Source organism: Oryctolagus cuniculus, chromosome 10 (genome assembly GCF_964237555.1).
Source record: "Oryctolagus cuniculus chromosome 10, mOryCun1.1, whole genome shotgun sequence".
NCBI lineage: Eukaryota > Metazoa > Chordata > Mammalia > Lagomorpha > Leporidae > Oryctolagus > Oryctolagus cuniculus.
The window spans coordinates 107,300,059-107,322,935 of NC_091441.1; the positions used below are offsets into that span (position 1 = coordinate 107,300,059).

At 45.1% G+C, this 22,877-nt stretch overlaps 1 protein-coding gene and 1 long non-coding RNA gene across 5 annotated transcripts in view; one reads left to right on the forward strand and one right to left on the reverse strand.

Annotated features, from left to right (window-relative positions):
• Positions 1-221: 221 nt before the first annotated feature.
• Positions 222-2,651, reverse strand: EIF1B (eukaryotic translation initiation factor 1B). The gene is made up of 4 exons (XM_002713091.5): positions 2,295-2,651; positions 1,425-1,588; positions 1,013-1,114; positions 222-627 (listed from the first exon to the last, which is right to left on the reverse strand). Exons 1-4 carry the CDS (start codon positions 2,323-2,325, stop codon positions 583-585), a joined length of 342 nt encoding a protein of 113 aa, XP_002713137.1. The 5' UTR covers positions 2,326-2,651; the 3' UTR covers positions 222-582.
• Positions 2,652-2,692: 41 nt separating this feature from the next.
• The window catches only part of LOC138844123 (uncharacterized), a 92,240-nt gene continuing 72,055 nt past the window's right edge, over positions 2,693-22,877 (forward strand). For 2 of the 4 annotated variants that reach the window (XR_011379590.1, XR_011379589.1), the window contains exons 1-2: positions 2,707-3,377; positions 7,493-7,631. This is a non-coding gene — a long non-coding RNA (uncharacterized lncRNA). Of the gene's footprint in view, positions 3,378-5,409; positions 6,186-7,492; positions 7,632-22,877 lie in introns of those variants that run through there. The other 2 variants (XR_011379591.1, XR_011379592.1) reach the window with 2 other exon arrangements.

A 22,877-nucleotide genomic window follows, 5' to 3' on the forward strand; every position in this document is an offset into this window, starting at 1 on the left:
ACTTTTAGATGGTTTGCAAGGGAGCAGTGGCCCTGGCTGAGCTCACGCCTGTTACTGTACATCAGTAAGAAACAAAGCTACATACAACAGCTCTCTTCTCTCTCTGGCTCTAACAGCAGCTGATCATCAAATAGGTGTAGAACGAGAGCTCCGACTACGAAAGACCAGCGCGTATCATGGCTTAGATCTGGGAGCATCACTGCTCACAAAAGGATGCATCGTTTTCTTTCTTTCTTTTTATTGTTAGGCTGCAACATACATGGTTTAATACAACAGAAAAACATTTAATCAAGTGAAAAGTAATAAACTGAACAATAAACAAATAAAACCCAGAACAAAATATTTTCCATTGGAAACATGTTAAGATGAGTACGGGGCTTCGTCACCATCTCACTGCAATTTTCTTATGTGTTACTAGCCTACATACGCCATGTTTTCTGTAATCATGCAGATGTGAATGGGACTTTGAATGATTCAATAAATGAAAAGTCCGTTTACTGCAGGGAATCATTTCACAAGGCAGCCAAACTGGGTTTAGAGAACGAAATTATTCACGAAATTCTCCACGTATTTAGGTTCATTTTAGAATCCATGAACCTTAAGCTGCTCCTCCTTGACTATGCCAACCTGTAAAAATAAAGTTCAATTTAGTGGAATCACTCTAAGGAATATATAACTTAATCCCTAAGAAACTACAGCCACCACTTTAAAGAGTATCAGCCTACAGCAACAGTATTGTCCGTGGTGTGCACTGGAAACAGTTAACAACTCACCATAGAGATGTTGAGGTATCTGCCGCATGCCAACAAACACCCTTTAGACCCAGGAATGGGCAGCTCATTCTAACGACAGAATCAGATGCTTAAAGGCCTTACTGCCTTCAAAATGAATGCCAACTCTGTAATTTAATCACCTATTTTACTTCATTCACGGGACTGGGTTTACAGCATTGCCTTTATAGTCAATTCTCAAAGCAGTCTCAAGGTTACACAGGAAGCACCCACCCACTCACCTCCAAGAGAAACTGGCAAATGTTTTTCCTTTGGTCACCTTGAAGCTGAATAACCTCCCCGTATTCAGGATGTTCAATCACAGTACCATTACAAGCAAATTTCTGGAGAGACACATAAGCGGACAACATGTCAGTCAAATACACTGTGTCAGCAGGCGTGACAATCTATTGATACTCTATTTGAGAAACCCTCCCAAGTTAATCTGGAAACCAATCAGATTGCAGCCAAGGAAGGACCTCAGATGGAGCATCAACAGCTCGGTGTCTCCCGTTCGGCCTGGCAGCCATGTGCATCATGTTCTAAGAGGCCCGTTAATTCCATACAGGCTAGGAGCTTCCGCGGGTCCCAGCACACACGGGGACACGCTGACCGATCCAACCCCCTTGCACCCTTTCCTCCTGACAGCATCACCTTTTTGAAAGCTTTCACCAGCTTCTTTTTGTCATAATCATCCGCAATGCCCTGGACAGTAGTGAGCGTCTTCCTGCCGTTCCGTTGCTGGATCCTTATATGAATGTAATCCTCTGTCCCTGCCGGGAGTAAGTCGTCACCCTTAGTTGCATCAGCAAAGGGGTCTGCAGAGGGAGACAAAAAAATCCAAAGGAGAAAAACACTTTTTTTTTTTTAAGAAGGTACCTTCTAGAAATGCAGCAGCGATCTAGACAATCTGGCTACGAAAGTCCCAGCGCCTTGGCTCTGCTCTTGCGGGCGAGGATGGAGATGGCGGTGCTACCTTAATAGGATATCCGAGGTCCTCACAAAATGAGCAAAAAACCCAAAAAGGGCTGTCCGCTGATGTCTGCACCGAAAACAATGTGATCACGGAACATGGTCCTCTTACGAGACAGCAGAGCTGCACAAAACCTTAATTTTGCAGCCAGTTTAAAAAAAAAAATCAATGTGCGTCATCTCAATTCCAAATTTCTGATGACAACGCGAGCATCCGACTATGCCCACCCCAATCACTCCCCGTAACGCCACCTGGCAAAAAAAAAAAAAAAAAAAAAAAAAAGGCAAAACCCGCCTCCAGCGCCCACCTCGGGCGGGCGTCAGCCTGCAACCCACCCCGGGCCTCCACCGCGCCCCGCGCCCCGCGCCCGGCTCCACGGCGGCTCCTCGGGCCAGGGTCGCCCGGGCGTTCCCCGGGCGGCGGCAGCGGGCCCAGGCCGGCCCCGGGAGGCGCCGTTCTCGGGGAGGGGGTCGCAGGGGGCCCAGTCGCCATCTTCCGGGCGCCGAGACAAAGCCCCACTTCCCCGCACCTCGGGCGCACGCCGATCTTACCGAAGGATTGGAGGTTCTGGATAGTGGACATGCGACACTAGTGTGAGGCCGGTGAGGGGATAAAATTCCTGCGGGGCCCGCCCGGATCACCGTGTCAGGAGGCTGCAGTGGCGAGAAAACGGAAATCAGCACGCAAACGCTTCGCCCCGGGGTTGCGATGTGCGGCTAGAGCAGCAGCAGCAGCGGCGGCGGCGGCGGCGGCGGAAGCCGGGAGGAGGCAGGAAGAGGCCAAGGAGGAGGCGGAGGAAGAGGCGGCGGCGACGGAGGCGAGGACGCGAGAGAAGAGGCGGCGCTGCGGCTTCTCCCACAAAATGGCCGACGGAGACTATTTAGCCGCGCCCGCCGCCTCTCCCACGTGACGCTCCCCGCGCCAGGCATTCTGGGACTTGTAGTTTTCCGGGCGGCATCGGAGCCCAGGTTAGCCCAGGCCCTCGGGCTCTGGAGGCCGCAATTCCCGGCAGGGTGTGCGCCCTGCGGCGCAGGGCCGCCCGGGCCAGAGAGGGTCTTGGCGGCGTGCGACCTGGGCTGCTCTGCTCTTGTGCTCGCTGGGCTCCCTCGACTTCCTTTGCTTCCTCGTGCACGGCGCAGCGGCGCTGGGGAGTCAGCCCTGTCAGTCCTTTGCGAGGCCCGGGGCCCTGTAGGCAGGATGGAGGTGCAGGAGCCAAACGAGCGTCCCCCTAGCATCGAACTTTCAGCTCCTAGTGGCTGGGTCCCTGTTGGTCCTCGCTCAGATTGGAAGTGGGAGCCCGCCTTCCAGGGTTGGGGCGCCATGGGGTTCCCTGGCTCGGTGGAGTCCGAATGCCACCGGGTGTCTCTGCTTAGTCGAACGTCGACTGCTAGACGCCAGGCTCTGGCTGTGACCTGAGGACCTGCAGCCCTAACTGGCTTCTAGGTGCTGCTGATGGACAGGTGTGGGCCCAGCCTCCTCACGGGCCTGGCTTCTAGTGGGACTCCGGGAAGGGAAGTGAGTCGACCGAGCCAAGAAACTGGGCTGACTTGTGTTGCTCGCAGGGTGCAGCTCAGAATCTGAGCGGGAAAGGTGCCCGGTAGGAGGATTCTTCCAAAAGTTCATGGAATGAAAAGGTATGTTTGTTTCGGTGCAGAAAAACTCGAAGTCTGTGCATATTTTTTCGTAACAAGCGATTTCCATGAATTCTTTTAAGACCCCTTGCACGCGTGGTTTTCACTTGTGTTTTAGTTTATTTCACAATAAGCCTATGTTTGAATCCCCTTTTTCTACAAACTTTTCGAAGCACTCTCCTGTAAGTTGAAGGTGAGTTCAACTAACAGATACCAAAACTGTAGTAATGTCTTCCTATAAAGTCACAAGCACGAAAACAAACCCAAGACTTTGAGAATTAGCTCACCCAGGCAGGTGTCAATGGTCAAACCCGGTTGGCTTTCTAGAAGCAGAGAGATTAAAATTCAGAATTCTTAAACTTGGTTTGCCGCCGAGGTTTTGTGAAGACTGTAGATCCTTCTCAGGATAATACTTTACTTAAAGCAAAATACCAGTGTATAGGATTACAAAAGAAACCAGTTATGTTGAAATTGTAAACAATACATTGCAACATGGTATCTACCTTGTTAATACATTCACAAGCTTAGCTGCAAGTCTAATAGCTACAATAGTTTGAAAAGGTGATACACATAACTGGTGTTTTGAGATGTCTGTAACATCAGAAAATAGTATGCAAATATCTTCCTTCTGTTGCTTCAAAGTAACAGGTCCTTCCAATACTACTGTGGTGTTGCCTGTGTTCGTCATGGAAGGAAATGCTACATTTTGCTCTAGGTTAGCAAAAGTGCAGGGGTAATATTTTTCCCCATCAAGTTTAGGAAGCCCTATCTTTGCAGTTTTGTTCATGAACCCAGGCTCTGTAGATCCCGGGTGAAGGATATCTGGATTTAATAGTTTTATGAGTAACAGTGCTGATACTTATCACTTATGGAGGGCTTATTATTTGCCTGTTGCAAGGCTTAGATATAATGTTAGCGATCTGCATAGAATCTTCTGTGTAACAGAGCCATTCTATGTAACAGATGTAGAGATTAAGACTTGTGCTTTAAATAATTTGCTTTTTAAAAAAGTTAAATTCTTAACTCTGGAATCTAAGTTTTTGGTCTTCTGTCCCTGATTCAAATGATATATACTTTTATACAAACTAAGGTATCTAGTGTTGGAGTTGGTCTGGAAACACAGTAAAAATACTTTTGTAAGTGTGCCTTAAAGTAATCTTTTTTTTTTTTGACAGGCAGAGTGAGAGAGAGAGACAGAGAGAAAGGTCTTCCTTTGCCGTTGGTTCACCCTCCAATGGCCGCCGCGGCCGGCGCATCACACTGATCTGATGGCAGGAGCCAGGAGCCAGGTGCTTTTCCTGGTCTCCCATGGGGTGCAGGGCCCAAGCACCTGGGCCATCCTCCACTGCACTCCCTGGCCACAGCAGAGAGCTGGCCTGGAAGAGGGACAACTGGGACAGAATCCGGCGCCCCAACCGGGACTAGAAGCCGGTGTGCTGGCGCCGCTAGGCGGAGGATTAGCCTAGTGAGCCGCGGCGCCGGCCGCCTTAAAGTAATCTTAATACTATAATTTTATACTCTAATATTCTAAGACTCTAAGTAATTTTTAGAACTCTAGATGAATCACAGAATAAATGAAACATGTCTGTATTTGTTTCCACTCTAACTAGATGCACCTAACTTTTTTAAATTATTTATTCAGAAAGAGCCAAGAGTAGTCCATGAAAAGAATTTCAAAGAAACAGAGAAGTTTTAAAAAAATTCCAGAACTCTTTGAATTTTCATTGTCATTTACCCCTGTTAGGAGAGCTCATGCTTTCTTAGACCTTGGGTTTCCATCAGAGACCTCCAGAAACTTGGAAATCTTTACCCAAAATCAGTAGGAATACAGGTTCGAAACAGTTGTGGATATCGAAGGCTCTTCTGACTCCCTGGTCATGCGGTCTTTATGTTTAGACCTGTACTGTCCAATCCAGGAACCACTAGCCACGTGAGGCCATTGACCACTTGCGGGGTAGCTGGTTCCAACTGAGATGTCTGGAAGTTTCAGATGCATCATGTCTTCCAAATTGTAGTTTTACTTCTTTCTTTTTGCTTTTAAAATGCATCCATTAGAAAACTTAAAATTATATGTGGTTCAAATCCTAATTTGGAGTGAAAGAATTTGAACCCTGAGTAAGGTTATAAAAAGAATGAAGCATTTAAAATCTAGTGTTTTTAGTTCTAAAAGGTACCCACTTAGCTTAAAGTCATTGTTTCCTGCCATATTTCAGAAAGGAGCACAAACCATGCATAGAGAATAATAGCAATTGACTAAAGTAATAATAGTAATCAGGACAGAGAAAATAAAGTAGAACTGTTGAAGAAGAGAAGTCCCCAAAGCTAGGTAGCCTCCAAATCTGGTTCCTAATTTCCTGGCAGTTAAGACAAGAGGAAATCAGCTAGAAAACCGTAAGTGTACAGGAGAAGGACGTACCAGTTGCGCAGGAGGAATAGCTCTGCCTGGCTCTGAAGCCCAGGAGGGGTTTTTCTAGAGCCCTCATAAAGGGGACACTATGATGTAGTGTCCCTGCGATGAAGACAGTATTAGGTTTTATGCAGCTGTTTCTTGTCTCAGCTAGTCATGAAGACACGCTGTATCAGTTTAGAGCCTTGGGTCCTTCTCTGCCCACAGACTGCCTGCTGTATTGGATAGTGAGCTAATGGCCACTCAGATGTCTATCCTAAGCAGGTGCAGTTGAAGGACAGCCCCAGCTGCTACCCTCTCATTTAAGCATTGGGTTTGCTGAGGCCATACTTCTCACTGGCTCTCCCCAGCCAGTGACCACGTACAGTAAAGCTACTAATGCTGCAGACCTGCTGCTGAGAGAGGTGGGATCCTCTGACTGGTACCTATGGCTCAGGGACTCTCAGTTGGCCTCGCTGAATTCAGATTTGGGCTGAACTCTAAGAGCTTTCTTTACTGCTCTTCTTCCTTCTCTCCTCAGGGTGAGACCACCTCTGGTTCCATCCCCTTTCCCTCACAGGTGTTTCCCCCAGTAAGGCCCATCTTTTCTTCTGGATTTGCACCTTAAACTAAGCCCTTTGTACCTCTGTGTCTGATGGTAAGAAAATGTAAGCACATTGAAAGGTAAAACGAAGGTCTGTATAATACTTGGAGCAGAGGTCCCAATCTTCGTAGGAAAGGCTCCTGCCAACCCCTGACTGGGATGACGCTGGGATCTTTTACTGCATCAGTGAAATGGGACATTACCATTCCCAAGTGCCTTGTCCATGAAGTTGACACTTGCAGAACACCAAGTCAAAGAGAAATTCCAAAGAATGAGTGTCCTGTTCACTTCTGAGCATCGTAACTAGTGTTTCTCATATCTCAGCTTTTAATGAATGTTAAAAGCCGAGGCTTTAAAATTTCATTTTCTGGTTGGAATCCTATTTATTGCCCAGTGGCTAACAATTTGCATGATACAAGTAAACAGAATTCAGTTGCTAACTATGTCTAAAACAGTGATTAATGAGTCAGTTGCTGTAGGAATCTGTAGGATGTGAAGACCAATAGAAAAAGTCAGTGTAGGCCTGATTCTTAATCTCATGTGCTACCATTCTGTGGTGGAGAAAGAAGGAGACTTGAGTGAATGGGCTCTGTATATGTAGGCACTTGATTAAAAATATTAATGATGATGGTTGTCTGAGGACATCCATTTGTGATGTTTTAACAAAATTTCAGAGACCGGGTGATTTGTAAATAACGGAGATCTGTTGACCTACAGTTCTGCAGGCTGGGAAGGCTACGATCAAGGTGTTGGCAGGTTTGCTGATTCTGATTCCAAGATGGCAGCATGAATGCTGCATCTTCCCCAAGGGAGGGAGCTTGGCCCTCGTTTGGCAGAAGGTGGAGGGGAAAGTCCAAGGGAGGCCAGACTTGCCCTTTGATAACAGTGTTAATCCATACATGAGAGCAGACCTTCGTGATCTGCACACCTGCCGCTGGATCCCCCATCCCAGCCCTGTTGCCTTGGGGATTAGATTTCCAGCATATGCGTTTCTGGAAGACATTCAAACCATGGAAGTGATCCACGTGCTGATGAGTAGCATATTGGATGTGAGGTGTCCTCAGAGTATTACAGTGAACAGAGAAACTGTGCAGGTGCTAAAGAGCCAGTATTTCTTCTTATTTTCAGGGAGCTTGCAAATCTGAAAGAAGAGTTAAATCCAGCCAACATGCAATCAAGTAGCAAATAGAATAAGAAAATTCCAGAGATCTGGGAGTTTGAAGACTTAATGGAGTTAACCCAGGAAGTCTGAGGACATTTCTCTGAGGTAAAAGCCCTCTATTGGTTATCTTTTAGGAGGAGTGTAGATACACAGCTGTGCTACTCAACCTGTGGTTTCCAGGATGGAGAAAGGATATATCCAAATGTCTCTCTCTCTCTCTCTTTTTTTGTTCTATCCTCTGTCTGTCAAGAACTGTGAAGGACCTGCGACTGCAGCCTAATTGTCAAGCTAAAAATTTCATACATGCTTATGGGAATTCTGAAGCTTCAGGGATCAGAGACAGAATACTTTATTACTCATGGAGGAAGTAGTAGCTACCTCCAGCTTTGGGTTCATGTTGGCTTCCTAGAGGAACGGCTGCATATGCAGTGGGTGGCCTTCAGGGAGAGGAGTGGTGTGCAGGTGGCATCTTCTGCTTTTATTATGAGCAGCAGCAAGTTGTCTTGGGGAAGGTGGCACTTTTTCCTGAAAACGTGCTCCCTGAAAACATAACCCAAAGAGAAATGGCAAGCATGAAGCAGCCAAGGCCTTGAAGCCTTGTCAAATTAGCAAGCATGTACGGCCCATAGTGGGTTACTTCCCCCCAGCAACTGTCTACTCTTTCTTGGGTGGGGGGGGGACTCTGAGCACTCTGGGAACACTCCATTGGCCATGTTTTCTGGTGGACAAGGCCACTGCATGTTGACAGGTCCTATACATGGATGTGTCACTCTTTCATCCTGTGTTCTCAAAGACGTAGAAGGTCAAGAGGGCAGACCCAGGCAGCTGCTTTCCCCTGCGTATCTCCTACATCCTTGAACTCATTCTTCTCCTTAATTTCCTTCTTCCCACAGAGCCAGCTGGTTCTGTGAGTTAACACTGGAGTTAGGGGAGAGAGAAGGCCTCAGAGGTCTTCAATCCTTGACTTAACGTTCCAGCCCAGATTTCCTGATAGTTGGGTTTCAGCCACAAGCTTGTCTACAGGAGTGGTATTAGTCTTCCTTTACTACTGACCCTTGATAAGTTATCTTCCTTATGGTCCTAGATATGACTTGAGTATACCTGGGCCCAGTGGATTTATTTATGGTATGGAATTTGAGGGGCCGTGCTGAAGGATTAATGTGGCATCCTGTCCTTGTCTAGTCAGTAATAGCTGTGAGAATGTTACCTAAGTCTCAGTGTTCTGTGAAAGGGACATAACTCACTCCTGCCTCACAGAGTTGTGCAATAATTGCATCAGAAAGCATCTAAAACACTTATTCTAGCCCTTGGAACAGAAGATGAAGCCCTATCCATTAAAAGTTTTTTCCGGGAGTTATATGAGGGAAGTGAATTTAATGTGAGGTTGAGGTAGTTAATCAAGCATTATACAATGTAAAAGACCTTTATTTTGGCTCATGGTTCTGGAGGTTGTTAAGTCTAGGGTCACAGAGACTGTTTCCCACAAAGTTGTCACAACATGGCAGAGGGTGGAAGGGCAAGTGAACATGTGTAAAACAACAAAAGCGTGAGTGGCCAGTGCTCTTTAAAACCTGCCCTTCTGATAACCAGCTCACTCCTATGAGAAAGACATTAATCCCTCTCAGTGACCTGATTACCCCTCAAAGGCCCTGTCTCCCAACACTATCACAGTGGCAGTCAAACTGTAACATGTGTTTCAGATGGGTGGAATGATTTTCAAACCACAGCAACCGCAACTACAGGTTGTAATGGACCACAAGTTTACCTCTAGAAAATAGTCTGTTTGCTAGAAATATCTTTAATTTAAAGCCTTCATAAGAACAAAATGAAAGTTGTACCTTATGTTCACAACAAAGTTCTAATTTATATTCACTCTTGGTTCAATAAGCACCACCCATAACAGGGCATGGAAGATAATAAACCTGCAAAAGAGATGTGCTATACAAATGAATGGATTGGGGGGTTATTGAAGTTTTTCTTTTTAAGTGACAAACCATTGTTTCTCAACAGTAAAGACAGGACTATAAATAATAATCACATCTCAAAATATCAATTTCACTCATAGGTTACTTTTTTTTGGTACTCTGTGTTTTTGTTACCACAAATGAGGGAAAACATGATCTTTGTCTCTTTGGGACTGGCTTATTTCAGTAAGCATGATGGTCTACAGCTGCATCCATTTTGTTGGAAAAGACAGGATTTCGTTTCTTTTTCTAATGAATCAGTAGTATCACAACATGTATATTACTGTAATTTGTTTATCCAGTCATCAGCTGATGGACATCTGGGTTGATTCCATATTTCGTTATTGTGAGTTGAGCTGCTATAAACATGGGGATACAGATAACTCTTTCCTATGCTGGTTTCATTTCTTTCGGGAAAGTTCCCAGGAGTGGAATGGCTGGGTCATATGGCAGATCTGTTTTCAGATTTCTGAGATGTCTCCATACTGTCTTCCATAATCATTGTACAAGTTTACATTTATACTAGCCCTGTATTAGTGTACATTTCACCCCACATCCTTGCCAGTATTTGTTATTTTTTGGTTGATAGCCATTCTAACTGGGGTGAGGTGAAACCTCATTGTGGTATTTATTCACATTTCCCTGCTGGCTTGTGATCCTGAGCATCTTTTCATGTGTCTGTTGGCCGTTTGTATTTGCTCCTTAGAAAAATGCCTGTTTGTATCCTTAGATCTTTTTTAACTGGATTGCTTGTTTTGTTGTTCCTTGTGTATTCTGGGTATTAATGCTTTATCAGATGTGCAGTTGGCAAATGTTTTCTTCCATCCTTTCAGTTGCCTTTTCACTTTGCTGAAGGTTTCCTTTGCAGTTCAGAAACTTCTTGGCTTGATACAATCCCCTTTGTCTATTTTTGACTTTATTGCTTATGCTTCTGGAGTCTTATCCAAGAAGTTTTTGCCTTTGCTAATGTCTTGCAGTGTTTCCCCTAGTAATTTGATGGTTTGAGGTCTCAGGTTTAGATCCCTGATCCACTGTGAGTTGACTTTTGTATAGGATGTAGGGTAAGTTTAATACTTGTACGTGCAGAGATCCAGTTTTCCCAACACCATTTGTTGAAGAGACCGTTCTTCAGGGAGTGATTTCAGCTCATCTGTCAAAGCTCAGTTGGGGGCTGGCGCAGTGGCACAGTGGGTTAACGCCCTGGCTTGAAGCGCCAGCATCCCATATGGGCGCCGGTTCGAGTCCTGGCTGCTCCACTTCCAATCCAGCTCTCTGCTGTGGCCTGGGAAAGCAGTAGAAGATGGCCCAAGTTCTTGGGCACCCTGCACCCACGTGGGAGACCTGGAAGAACCTCCTAGCCCCTGGCTTCGGATCGGCCCAGCTCTAGCCGTTGTGGCCAATTGGGGAGTGAACCAGTGGATGGAAGACCTCTCTCTCTCTCTCTCTCTCTCTCTCTCTCTCTCTCTGCCTTTCCTCTCTCTGTGTAACTCTGACTTTCAGATAAATAAATCTTAAAAAAAAAAAAAAGCTCAGTTGGTTGGAGATGTGTGGATTAATTTTCTCTAGTCTGTCCCACTGGTTGCATGTTTATTTTTCTCCCAGAACCAGCCTGTTTTGATTATAACAGCCCATAATATATGTTGAAATCTCATATTATGATGCTCCCAGCTTTATTTCTATTCTTTAGGAATGCTTTAGCTATTTGGGAGTCTCTTGTGATTCCATATGAATTTTAGGGTCATTTTTCCAGATCTGAGAAGAGTGTCTTTGGTATTTTGATTGGGACCACGTTGAATTTGTAAATTACTTTGGGTACTATGGACATGTTGATGATATTCATTCTCCCAATCCATGAACATGGAAGATTTTTCCATTTTTTTTGTCTGTGTCGTCGTCTTTTTCTTTCCTTAATGTTTTGTAATTTTCATTGTAGAGGTCTTTCGCATCCTTGGCTAAATTTATCCCAAGGTATTTATTATTGTGAATGGGACTGGTCTTAGAAGTTCTTTTTCAGCCATGACATTATTTGTATATACAAAGGCTAATGATTTTTGTGTGTTGATTTTATATCCTTCCACTTTACCATACTCTGTTATGAGTTCCAGTAGACTTTTATTGGAGTCTTGTGGTTCCCCTATGTATAGGACCATGTCATCTGCAAACAGAGCTAATTTGACTTCCTCCTTTCCAATTTGTATCCCTTTGATTTATTTTTCTTAGCAAGTGGCTCTAAAGCTTCCAGAACTGTACTGAATAGTAATGGTGAGAGTGGGCTTCCTTGTATGGTTCTGGCTTTCAGTGGAAATGCTTCCAGCTTTTCCCCATTCAATATGATGCTGGCTGTGGGTTTGTCATATATTTCCATGATTATGTTGAGGTATGTTCCTTCTATATCCAATTTGCTTAAGGGTTTTTTTTTTGTAATCATGAAAGGATGTTATATTTTATCAAATGCTTTCTCTGCATCTATGAGATAATTATATTGTCTTAATTCTTTAGTTTGTTAGTGTGATGTATCACATTTATTGATTTGTGTATGTTGACCCATCCCTGCATACCAGGAATAAATCCCGTTTGATCTGTGTGAATGATATTTCTGAAATGTTGTTGAAACCATTTAGGTAGTATTTTGTTGAGGATTTTTACATCTGTGTTCATCAGGGATATTTGTCTGTATCTTTTAATTGGAGAATTTAGGCTGTTTATTTATTTTACTTAATTGACAGGTAGAGTTAAGACAGAGAGAGACAGAGAGAAAAGTCTTCCTTCTGTTGGTTCCCTCCCGCCCCCAAATGGATGCTACAGCTGCCGCTGCGCCGATCTGCAGCCAGGAGACCCCTGGTCTCCCACGTGGGTACAGGGGCCCAATCACCCGGACCATCCTCCATTGCCTTCCTGGGCCACAGCAGAGAGCTGGACCGGAAGAGGAGAAGCTGGGACTAGAACCTGGTGCCCATATGGAATGCCGGCACCGCAGTTGGAGAATTAGCCAAATGAGCCACGGCGCCGGCCCCTAGGCTGTTTATAATCAAGGTTATTATTGATATGCAACTACTTGGCACTACCATTTTTCATAAATATTTCTCTTGTTTGTTTTGGATTTCCTTTGTAGTTTTAGTAGATTTTCTGCTTTAACATGATGGTATTTTTCTGTTTCCCTGTACAGCAAATTCTTAAGTACCATTTATAAGGCTGGACTAGTGGTGAAAAATGCTTGAATTTTCTGTTTGTTTTGGAGGGTCTTTATTTCCCATCAATTTATAAATAAGAGCTTTGCTGGGTACAGTATTTTGGGTTGATAGTTTATTTCTTTTAGGACTTCGACTATGTCTATCCATTTTCTCCTAGTCTGTAGGGTTTCTGATGAGAAATCAGATGTCAGTCTAATTGGAGATTCTTTGAAGGTAATTGGCATTTCAGTCATGCATATTTTAGGATCTGTTGAAAATTTGACTATAATGTGTCATGGTGAAGTTCTTTTCTGATCATGTCAATTAGTTTTATGTGTTTTCTGTACTTGGATGTCCCTATCTTGAAATTAGCAAAGTTTTCTGCTATTATTTCATTGAATAAGTCTTCTAATCCATTTCTCTTTCCACACCTCCAGGAACTTCTAACACATGCATTTTTTGTTATTTGATAGTGTCCCATAAATCTCAAGGACTGTTTTCAGTTTTTTGAATTTCTTCTTTTTTTCTATCTGAGATATTTCCAAGGATTTGTCTTCTAGCTCAGATAATCTTTCTTCTGCCTCACCAAGTGTGTTTCTAAGGCTTTCCACTGTATTTTTTATTCCTTATTTTTAAAAAGATTTATTTATTTATTTATTTATTTGAAAGAGAGATATATATCTCCCATCTGCTAGTTCTTTCCCCAGATGGCCACAATGACCACGGCTGTGCCAGGCCACACAGCCAGGAACCAGGAGCTTCTTCTGAATCTCCGACGTGAGTGCAGGGGCCCAAGTACTTGGACCATCTTGTGCTGCTTTCCCAGGAGCATTAGCAGGGCTCTGTATAGGAAGTGGAGCAGCCATGATTTAAACTGGTGCCCACATGAGATACCAGTGCTGCTGGCTGGAGATTTAACCCTCTGAGCCACAGTGCTGGCCCCTCCACTGTATTTTTTATTTGACATATTGAATTCCTCATTTCTAGTATTTCAGATTGATTTCTCTCCATTACTGTATTTCAGCAAAATTTCTCATCCATGTCATGTATGAATTTCTTTAACTCATGTATTTGCTTCTCTGCATTTCTGAGTAATCTTATGATCATTCTTTTGAATTCCTTTTCAGGCATCTTGTGAACCTCTACATTGTCACATTCTAATATTGAAGTTTTGAATTCCTTTTGAGGAGTCATATTGTCTTCCTTGTTCATGATTCTTTTATTGCTCATTTATTTTTAGGCATTTGTAGACTCACTTGGTTTTCTCCTCTTTGAAATAGTCCTCTATGGCTTAGTGGAGTGTCTGCTCCTTCAGCAGATATCTGGATTCATGTGCTGGGTGGGGCCGGGAGCTCTGACCAGGGCTTCAGGGTGGTGCAAGAGTCCAGAGTGATACCCTAGTTGGTCACTGTGTTTTCCTCTATGGTCAATAGTGGGGAGGTATGATCTCATCTGCTGGCATGATCATAGCCCACCCCCTCTCTGCCAAGGTGGACCAACTGTCCAGGTTGAGCCCACAGTGGCCACGTACCCCACTCAGCAGGTGCATGAAGCACACAAAGGGTCTGTGTGCTTCTCGATATGAGCCCGAACCCTCTGTGGTGATCCACCCTGGGTACTCAGGGAACTCTGGGCCTTGGAAGCCAGTCACAGTGATTGCACAGAGACCCAGCCACACCCATGCCCTCTCATGTAGTCACAGAATTCCCACAGTCATAGCGTGCAAGGCTCCTGCAGTCACATGGGGCAGGAGATCCCACTCTTTGCCCTGCAAGCCTTCCCTGTCCATAGAGAGAGCCAACGCATCACCAAAGCCAGCTGCTTGCCTGATGGAAGTTGGTCAATGCTCTTCCTAAGCAGGTTGATCTGGGTGCCTTGATAGAGTGAAGAGTGGAGAGTGATTCACAGGCCTAAGTGCCTGCCACCCTTCCAGCCCAGGCGTAAAGTCAGTGGGAGTCCTTGATTTATCCCTCCAATAAAACCGCCCAGTCACACGTGGGCTACAGCAGCCTCTACTTGTCTTAATAAGATGGTGCTTAGAGGTAGATATTGTGGCGTAGCAGGTAAAGCTGCCTCCTACAGTACTGGAATCCCACATGGGTGCAGGTTCGAGTCCCAGCTGCTCCACTTCCCATCCAGCTTCCTCCCTGGTAGTCACTGGGCATCCTTGTAGGGGGATGGGAAGAAAGTCATGTGCTCTCCCTTTTTTGGGGATAGGTGGGCTCCCTGCTGCCATGTAGGGCTCCAGACTGGAATCAAAGTCAGCATGGTCTGCAGGGTTCTTAGGCAGTATCACCAAGGATATGGACTGGCTGAGGATTCTCTCTTCTTCCACAAAATGGTGTCTCCTCCAGCCACCGGCTGTGGGAGTCCAAAACATTTCTCTTTTACTTTCCTATGATCCTGTGCTCCTATGAAATTTCATTATAGCCACAGTTGCTTTGGTTCATTTCAATAATTTTTGTTTTGGAATGATGACAATTTATGTAATGTGATTCTATTAGAACAGTCCAGGAAAGACAGACGCAGATTAAAGGCAGCAAAAACCTTTGTGTTGCCACAAGATGCATATGTATTCCCAGGAAGTAGGAGTTTCCTGAGGCCAGAAAGCCCCACCGGTTGCTGTTCTCTCACTATCCCTGCTCGCACATCCGTATGCTCAGGATAGCACATTCCTCCCCAGAAACATGACCTTGACATTGCCAGATCCATTCCTGGTGGCTTATGTAATTCCATATTTAAAAATAGATGTTCTTGGGATCACATTTGTTTAAATGGAAGTAAATTTAAATCTGTCTTATTGAAGTAAATTTAGAAAATGTGTTTGAATACTATGAGTTATAGGGATCTATATGAATGAATGAATGAATCTGGGACTATTGGTTTGGTCTTAATTGTAATCTCAGTTAACTTGGAGGTAGAAACTTTAGTCCTTTGTTTTGAGCATAGAAATAGTTTTAATGGTAATAGGTAACAATATGCTTTATCTACAGGTGTATCTTTTTTTATTATTATTATTTTCTATGTGCTTGAGGCAGAGATGGGTGGGAAGAGCACTCCCATTTGCTGCTTCACTCCCTAAATGCCCACAGTGGCCAGGGCTGGGCTGTGGCAGGAGCAAGGAGCTGGGAACTTAATCCAAATCTCCCACATGGGTGGCAGGAACCCAGTTACTTAAGCCATCACCACTTTATCTCTTGAGCTGCATTAAGAGCAAGCTAGAACATGAAGCCTGAGCTAGGAGTTGAACCCAGGCACTCCAATGCAGATTGTGAGTGTCTGAATCACTAGGCCAAAGGACCATCCAGGCATGTCTTTGTTTAAAGTACAAGTAACGTTGCATCTTTTGTCATATGTTCTGTACTGCTTTGCCAGTGTGGAACTGAAACATTTTTAAAGAAGATCACTTTAAACAGTGTGTCTTACTCCATGGTTTTTCTGGTCAGCAGAAGAGCTATTAGGCTTCCCAAGAGAGAAGGGCACGAGGTAAATTCTTCAAGGAGCAGGGTTTTTGTCATCCCTGTGAGGAGTGCTGCCCAGCATTGTCTGTACAAAGGACATCTTCAGTGCATCTTCTGCGTGACACTCTGCACATAGTGTGAGAACCTTGCAACCATCTACACTCATGCCTTCCCTCTCAGCCTTTGTGTGGTTTTGATATAACACATTTTACTTATATACTACATCATTTGTCGCTCCCCCTCTTCGTGGAGGAACGACACTAAACCCTGCCTAGGCTTCATATCCGAGTCACGGCACCACTATGTCGCTCCCCCTCTTCATGGAGGAACGACACAGGACCCTGCGCTGTTCTTTCGTCTGCTCGGCCCTTCCCGGGTTTGCTGCTGGTTCTTCCCGGGTTGGCTACCAACCCTTCCACCTCCGTGGAAGGGCGGTTCCCCCTGCCACATTCCCCACTTCCGCGGGGAAGCGGCACACCGCCGGCCGGCTCTCTCGGGGGCTGCTCAGGTGTTCCTTCAGATAGATGTTCCTGGTGCATGTTGTCTCTCTCCTCCTTTATAGTCCTCTTCCACCAATCCCAACTCTGCTACCCACACGCCGAGTACGCTGCTCTCCTCCAATCAGGAGCAGGTCCTACAGTTTATTGGTTGAACTGGAGGCAGCTGTGTAGAAGCTGTTTCTCCCTTCTCAGCGCCATATTGTGGGAAAGCAGATGCATAGAATAAGTCTTAATTCCAGTAACTCAGTCTAGTCCGAGTTGCTCCCCACAATCATTCTTATTTTTTTTTAAACAATTACCTTTTTAAAATATGTACTTATTTATTTGAAAGGCTGAGTTACAGAGAAGCAGAGGCAGAGGCAGAGAGAGACAGAGAGGTCTTCTGTTTGCTGGTTCACTTCCCAAATGGTTGTAATGGCTGGAGCTACACTGATCTGAAGCCAGGAGCCAGGAGCTTCTTCCAGTCTCCCACGTGGGTGCAGGAGCCTAAAGACTTGGGCCATCTTCTACTGCTTTCCCAGGCCATAGCAGAGAGCTGAATTGGAAGTGGAGCAGCCAGGACTTGAACTGGTGCCTAGATGGGATGTGGGTATTGCAGGTGGCGGCTTTACCCACTACACCACAGTGCCAGCCCAAGAAAGTTGGTTCTTATCAAAGATGTGTTAGTGATGACTTTGGGATACATTTCCCTCCTTATTTTCTTACTTGCATCCCTCTGTCACATCTGTTTTTAATTTTTCTTTTATTCTGATTTCTAAAAATTGGCACGTGGGGGTCATTTTCAGTTTGTTTTTCTTTGCCGTGAACATTAGACAATCAGATCTGTTAAAATAATTACCTTTAAAAGAGGTTTAAATAATAAGAAAAAAGTCTTGTATATTTACCTACATGGTTACCATTTCCACTGCTCTTCATTACTTTGTGTAGTTCCATATTTTCATCTGGTATTTTTTTTTTTTACTTCTGCTTAAAGAATTTCCTTTGTCATTAGTTGAGGTGCTGGTATGTTGGTGAGAAATTCTTCCAGTTTTTGTGCATCTGAAATATCTTTATTTCTTTTTAATTTTGGAGAAATTATTTTTGTTGGGTATAGGATTCTAGGTAGACAGTTTTTTTCCCTCTTTCAGAACCCTAAAAAATTGCTCTACTTTGTTCTTGCTTACATTGTTCCCAAGGAAAAAGCTTTTATTTAATGAAGGAAGCCGGGTCAGATGTGGAGGTGGGACTCAATCCCAGGCACTCTGATATGTATTGTGGGTGTCCCAGATAGTAGAATAACCTGCACTTATCATATTTCACATGAAAATTCAGATACTATCTTTTTTAAAAAAATTTTTTAGCAAAGCAAGATTTACTTAAATCAGAACCTCAGCTCCAAGAAGGGAAGACCCGAGAAACTTGTCAAGGTGATGCCTTAAACACAATTTGGTTGATCAGAATAACTAACAACCAGAGGGATGAGGCAAAACCCATCAGAAACCTGGAATTGTAATCCTGTCTGCCTTGCTCAGATAAAACAAAAAAGCCATCAGAGGCAAAGGATAGGTAATTTCAGCTTTCTCCTCATGATAAAACTGGAAATTCAGAAGGGTTGGGATCACTGCCTTTTTGCTGTTCTCGTGAGAAAACTAGAAACAGAGGAGTGGGATGGGTGTTTTGTCTTGGTGACGGCAGCTTCTGGGGAGAAGCAAGCAGTTTGTATACTTTTAAAGGGACTCTCCCTTTTCTCATTCTAAAAGGGACCTCACCTAACTACCCATTAGCCCATCTAACTAGTCATGTCCCCACCCCCAAGAATGGACCCTAACTGCTGTTAGGGATATGGGGACTACGCTCTGACTGCTTCATGCAAGGGGGGTTGTTGCGGGGCAGCAACAGAGCATTCTTCTGAGGGTTGATCTAAGGGTACCTGGTAGAGTACCGATTTCCTCGTGGGTGTTGTCTGGGGTGCCACCTGGCGTGTGAGGGCTTCTAGTTGTTTAGTCCTGGATAGCACAAAGCATGGAAGACAGTTATTGTCTCTCCCAATTGAGAGCCTCATCTTTTCAGAGTTCTAGGGATCCAGCTGAAAACCTCAAGGTCAAAGACTCAGTCTCAGAGCTTTAGATGTAAAAAGAGAAAAAAGGCAGAGGTTTAAACCATTTGGTCAAACTAAGTTAAACTTGAGCATTTTAACCAAATCTGTGGGCCAGATGTAATCAGAATTAAAGCAAAGTTAACTCCTTTAAGGCTCAAAATTTTAAAGCAATTAAACTCACTAAAGGTAATATAAAACAAACGAAACTTTGCTGAGATGCATAAAATTGTCACCTAGGTCGGTAACAAAACAGAAAAGCTTGGATGGAAAAGGGTTAGCACTGTGCTTTCAGCATATGAACCTATCACGGGACAGGTTAAAAATACATCATGTTACAAAAAGGTAGAGAATCAGGGAATCCTGCTACTTTTTAAGGAAGAGCTAACTTTTAAGATAATTTCCTTCTTATTTAATCCAGACTAATCTTGCACAGCATTCAACTTCCACAAACGTACTACATCATGCTTTTCCGTCAGTTCCTCTTTGTAGCCAAAAAAAATTCTTTCTATTCAAAATTTCGCTTAACCTTCTGTAACCAAGAATACATTCTCATGCTTATAGCTTCCTCCACAGCTTTATTTCCTACTTACTGGTTCAATTCATATCCTAAAACAGTCTTCAACACCTCTAAATTAAGGGGAAAACTCTTTTAGAAGAACATAGAGAACTTAACCCACAGTTACTTTAAAGCAGTTTTGAATTTTGAAAACAGTAAAGCAGTTTCTGAATCCAGGTATGAAACAGGTGAATGATTTTTGACACAATTCTACCTTACCAAGGTCTTGCAAGCCCTAGGAATCTCAAGAAAATGTTTAGCCTAGAAGACAAGACATTTAAGCAGAGTACCAACAATGCTTTGTTAAAAAATGCTACATAAATATTTTGAGAATACATTGTGGATGTCAGAAGATGCAAAGCGGTCATGACTACAGTAACTCAGCAGTTGGTAGCAGGATTTTACAGACCTTGATATTTCTCAGGGCAGTGGCAGTCTGAGTTTAACAAGGCACATATTGATGATTGGAGAACACAGGAATCTTACATAGGGGGCAGAGGAACCTTTAGGACTTAGCAAATGAGAAAATGTGAACTCTGAAAATAGCCAGGAAAAAACTTGAGAAGAGGAACTTGGATAACAAGGTCCTGCAGGGTGTCTTGTCAGTGGTTAAGAAGAAAAACCCCAGCAGTTTAAATGAACCCTATTAGGATGAGTTCCTGCTAGTGTCTTTTCAAAAAGGTAACTCAGGAGTAGGGAAAATGAGGCCTGTGGCATCCGTTAGTAGGGTGGGCCAACTGAGAGCAGGTGCTGGGCCTTGGCTGCTGAACAGGTGCAGTGTGTCTCCCACTTCCCCAACCCCTCCACCCCCGACCTTTGAGCTGAAGGAGAGGGAGTAGGGAACAGACCCCGGGCAGATCAGGAAAGCTGAAGTCAGAAGGGGCTAGGGGAGAATTTGAGAGAGAGTAAGTTGGCCTAGGCCTTTTTAAAGATACTCCTCCTGAACAGCTGTGGCCAAGAGACTTTGGCTGAAAGAGAGGTTTTGTCTGTGTGAAAAGGAGTTTAAACGTGAGACGGAGCAGCAGTAAGCAAGATAGTAAGGTCCAGGGATTGGGAACACAGGGCGTGGGGCACCACTGCTCATTAATGAGCTGGAAACCCTGTACTTGTCTGCATCTCCATTTGGCTCTTGAACCTCTAGAAGTGAACTGTTGCAGGGATCCCTGCATGGCTTTAGAAGTCCCTGCACCTTGAGATTGTCTGTTATAGCCCTTAGACCTTTCCAGTTCTCAGGCCTTAATGGATCTTGCTTCTGATGGGGAGAGGAGGATGGGTCTAGAAGATGAACCTGGGCAGGCTGAGCAGTTACAGCCGGACCAACTTTTCCCCGGACCCTCCAAACTTCAGGATCAATGTCTGTCCTTCAGGGGGAGGCATCAAGGCACCCTGGGTCCTGTAAAAACTCTGTTCTTCATCTGGGCCGGGGCTCTCTGGGATGATCCAAAAGGAATGAATAAATATTAGATCCTTCCAGACACGGCTCAAAGGTTGGGTGAAATATCTAACTTGGGGGGCTTCTGAGACACCTTTTACATCCACTGTATGAGAAGGGAGGGGGCCAAAGTTAGAACAAAGGACAGAGAAACTTGCTCGCCACTGTCTAGAAGGAAATTTGTAGGCTTTCCTTCCACTATGAGAACCGCCCAGGCTCCTGGGTGCTGATCTGATGTGTCACTGGAGCCTGTAAGGAGAGCCCCGGGCCCCTTCAGTCCTCTGTGGGAGATCCATCAGAAATGCCTGGCCCAGAGTTCTTGGTCTTTGGGGACAGTCAGATCTCTGGTCTCCTCTACAGATAGGACATGACCCCAGGGGTCCTTTTTGACAGTCCATGGCGAAGTGTCCAGTGTCTTTGCAGTGCAAGTACTTAGAAGGTCCCCGGGGGTCTTGCTGGAACTGAGTTATCACTAGGAGCTCACCCCTCCTCTTATCTCCCTTGCTCCTGCTGTTGGGTCCCTTCCTGATCTCTGTTGTAAAAGACCGTAGTGGCCACCTGTACGAGCTTGTCCAGCATGCTGTCAGGTCCCACCACGAGTCTCTGGAGTTTTCTCCTGATGTCCCGGGCAGACTCGGTTAACAGTCTGTCCTGTAAAATTGCCTGCCGCTCTACAGAGTCAGGATTTAATGGATGTATTTCCTTAGAGTCTCCCTCAGGCATTCTAAGAAGGTCGGGGGATTTTCCTGTGGCCCCGGATCTATCAGGGATAGTTTAACACAAAGAAAGCCTATGGACGACATAGGAGGGAGCTGACGGGGTGACCCAAAAGAAGGGGAGGTTGGAGAAGGAAGGAAGGGCGTGCAGGAGAACATGCTGTCTCTACAAGTGAGGGTCACCTGCACATCTGTACCTGATGGGGCTCTTAGCTGGAAAAGCTGCCTGTCTCAGGGTGTCTCAGCTCTGACCAAGAACTGACCAGATGTCTAGGGAAGTACCAGCTAATGGGACTAGGAATTTGGGTTTGGAACAATTGGGGGGATTTGGCAGGGCAAGGAGAGCACCTGGAGGCATGCGGCAAGTGGAAAAAGAGATGGAGTTTTGGTCGGGGTCAGGTGTAAAGAAAGGATCCACTGGGGCATGGAGCCCATGTCTTCACTCCACATTTGCTCCTGGTCTCATTGACCAGTTGGCCCCTGCAGAGCGAAGGACAGAATGCAGTTCTCAGCTCTGTACCCTAAGGGGCTGTCAGTCGACTGTCCAGTCAAGGAGCCTTTGAAAAACACCAGAGTGTTGGCCTGGCCTGAATGTTGCAGTTACTCCAAGACCTTCCCCCAGTCTCTGGTGATGGGCCGATCCCCGTGAAAGGAAACTGGGTTGGACAGGATCAACTTTCCCAGAGCTGAGACAAGAAGTATGGAGCGTGGAGCCTCTAGCGATCGTGAGGCCTCTCAAAGAGTGGATAATGAGTGCTCAAGTTTGGGGCAAAGGGTGGAGTCGCGGGGACCCAAAGCCCAAAGCCTCGCTCCAAACTGAATGCTGCTCCTTGCATAAAGTGCATTTCCTGGCCCATTGCCCACATGGGCTTCTCAGGGGCTGGGGTCCAGCCGAGAGATTTTCGGGAAACGTCACGGTCAGAATTCCTCAGTCAGCTCAGGGTCTTCTCCCAGTCCCTGTGAAGGGCCAATCCTAGAGAGAGAGGGGGAGAAAGAGGGAGAGAAGTCTCCGCTCCAGGGGATCTCTCCAGCTTCGTCAACAAGCCTGACCCCCGAGTCTTAAGACTGGCAGCCATGCTAACCACTTAGAACTGGCTGACAGGGCCCCCGTGTTCTTGAGAGAGTTTCTGTGGAGAGTGAGGTTTTCCAAAAAGCAGAAGCAAGGGCAGTGTGCACACTCACCTGTCTGGCAAGGCCATCAGTGCTGGCGGAAGTTGAATTCGAACCGAATCCGAGTCATGCCGGAGTTAGATCCGAGTCACGGCGCCAAGCTGGTATGGGGAAAATAGAGATGAAGACGACGACCTCGGTTCTTCTCTCATGTAGAAGGATTTCCATGTGGACAAGGCAGTGAGAATTATGTAAGTCAGAAACCTCAGGAAGGGGGCTCCAAGAAAGGAAGACCCTGCATTTCTGCCTTCTTTTAAGGAACGCATCTGAATTTCTAGCTTGTCTGTTAAAAAAAAAAAATCATC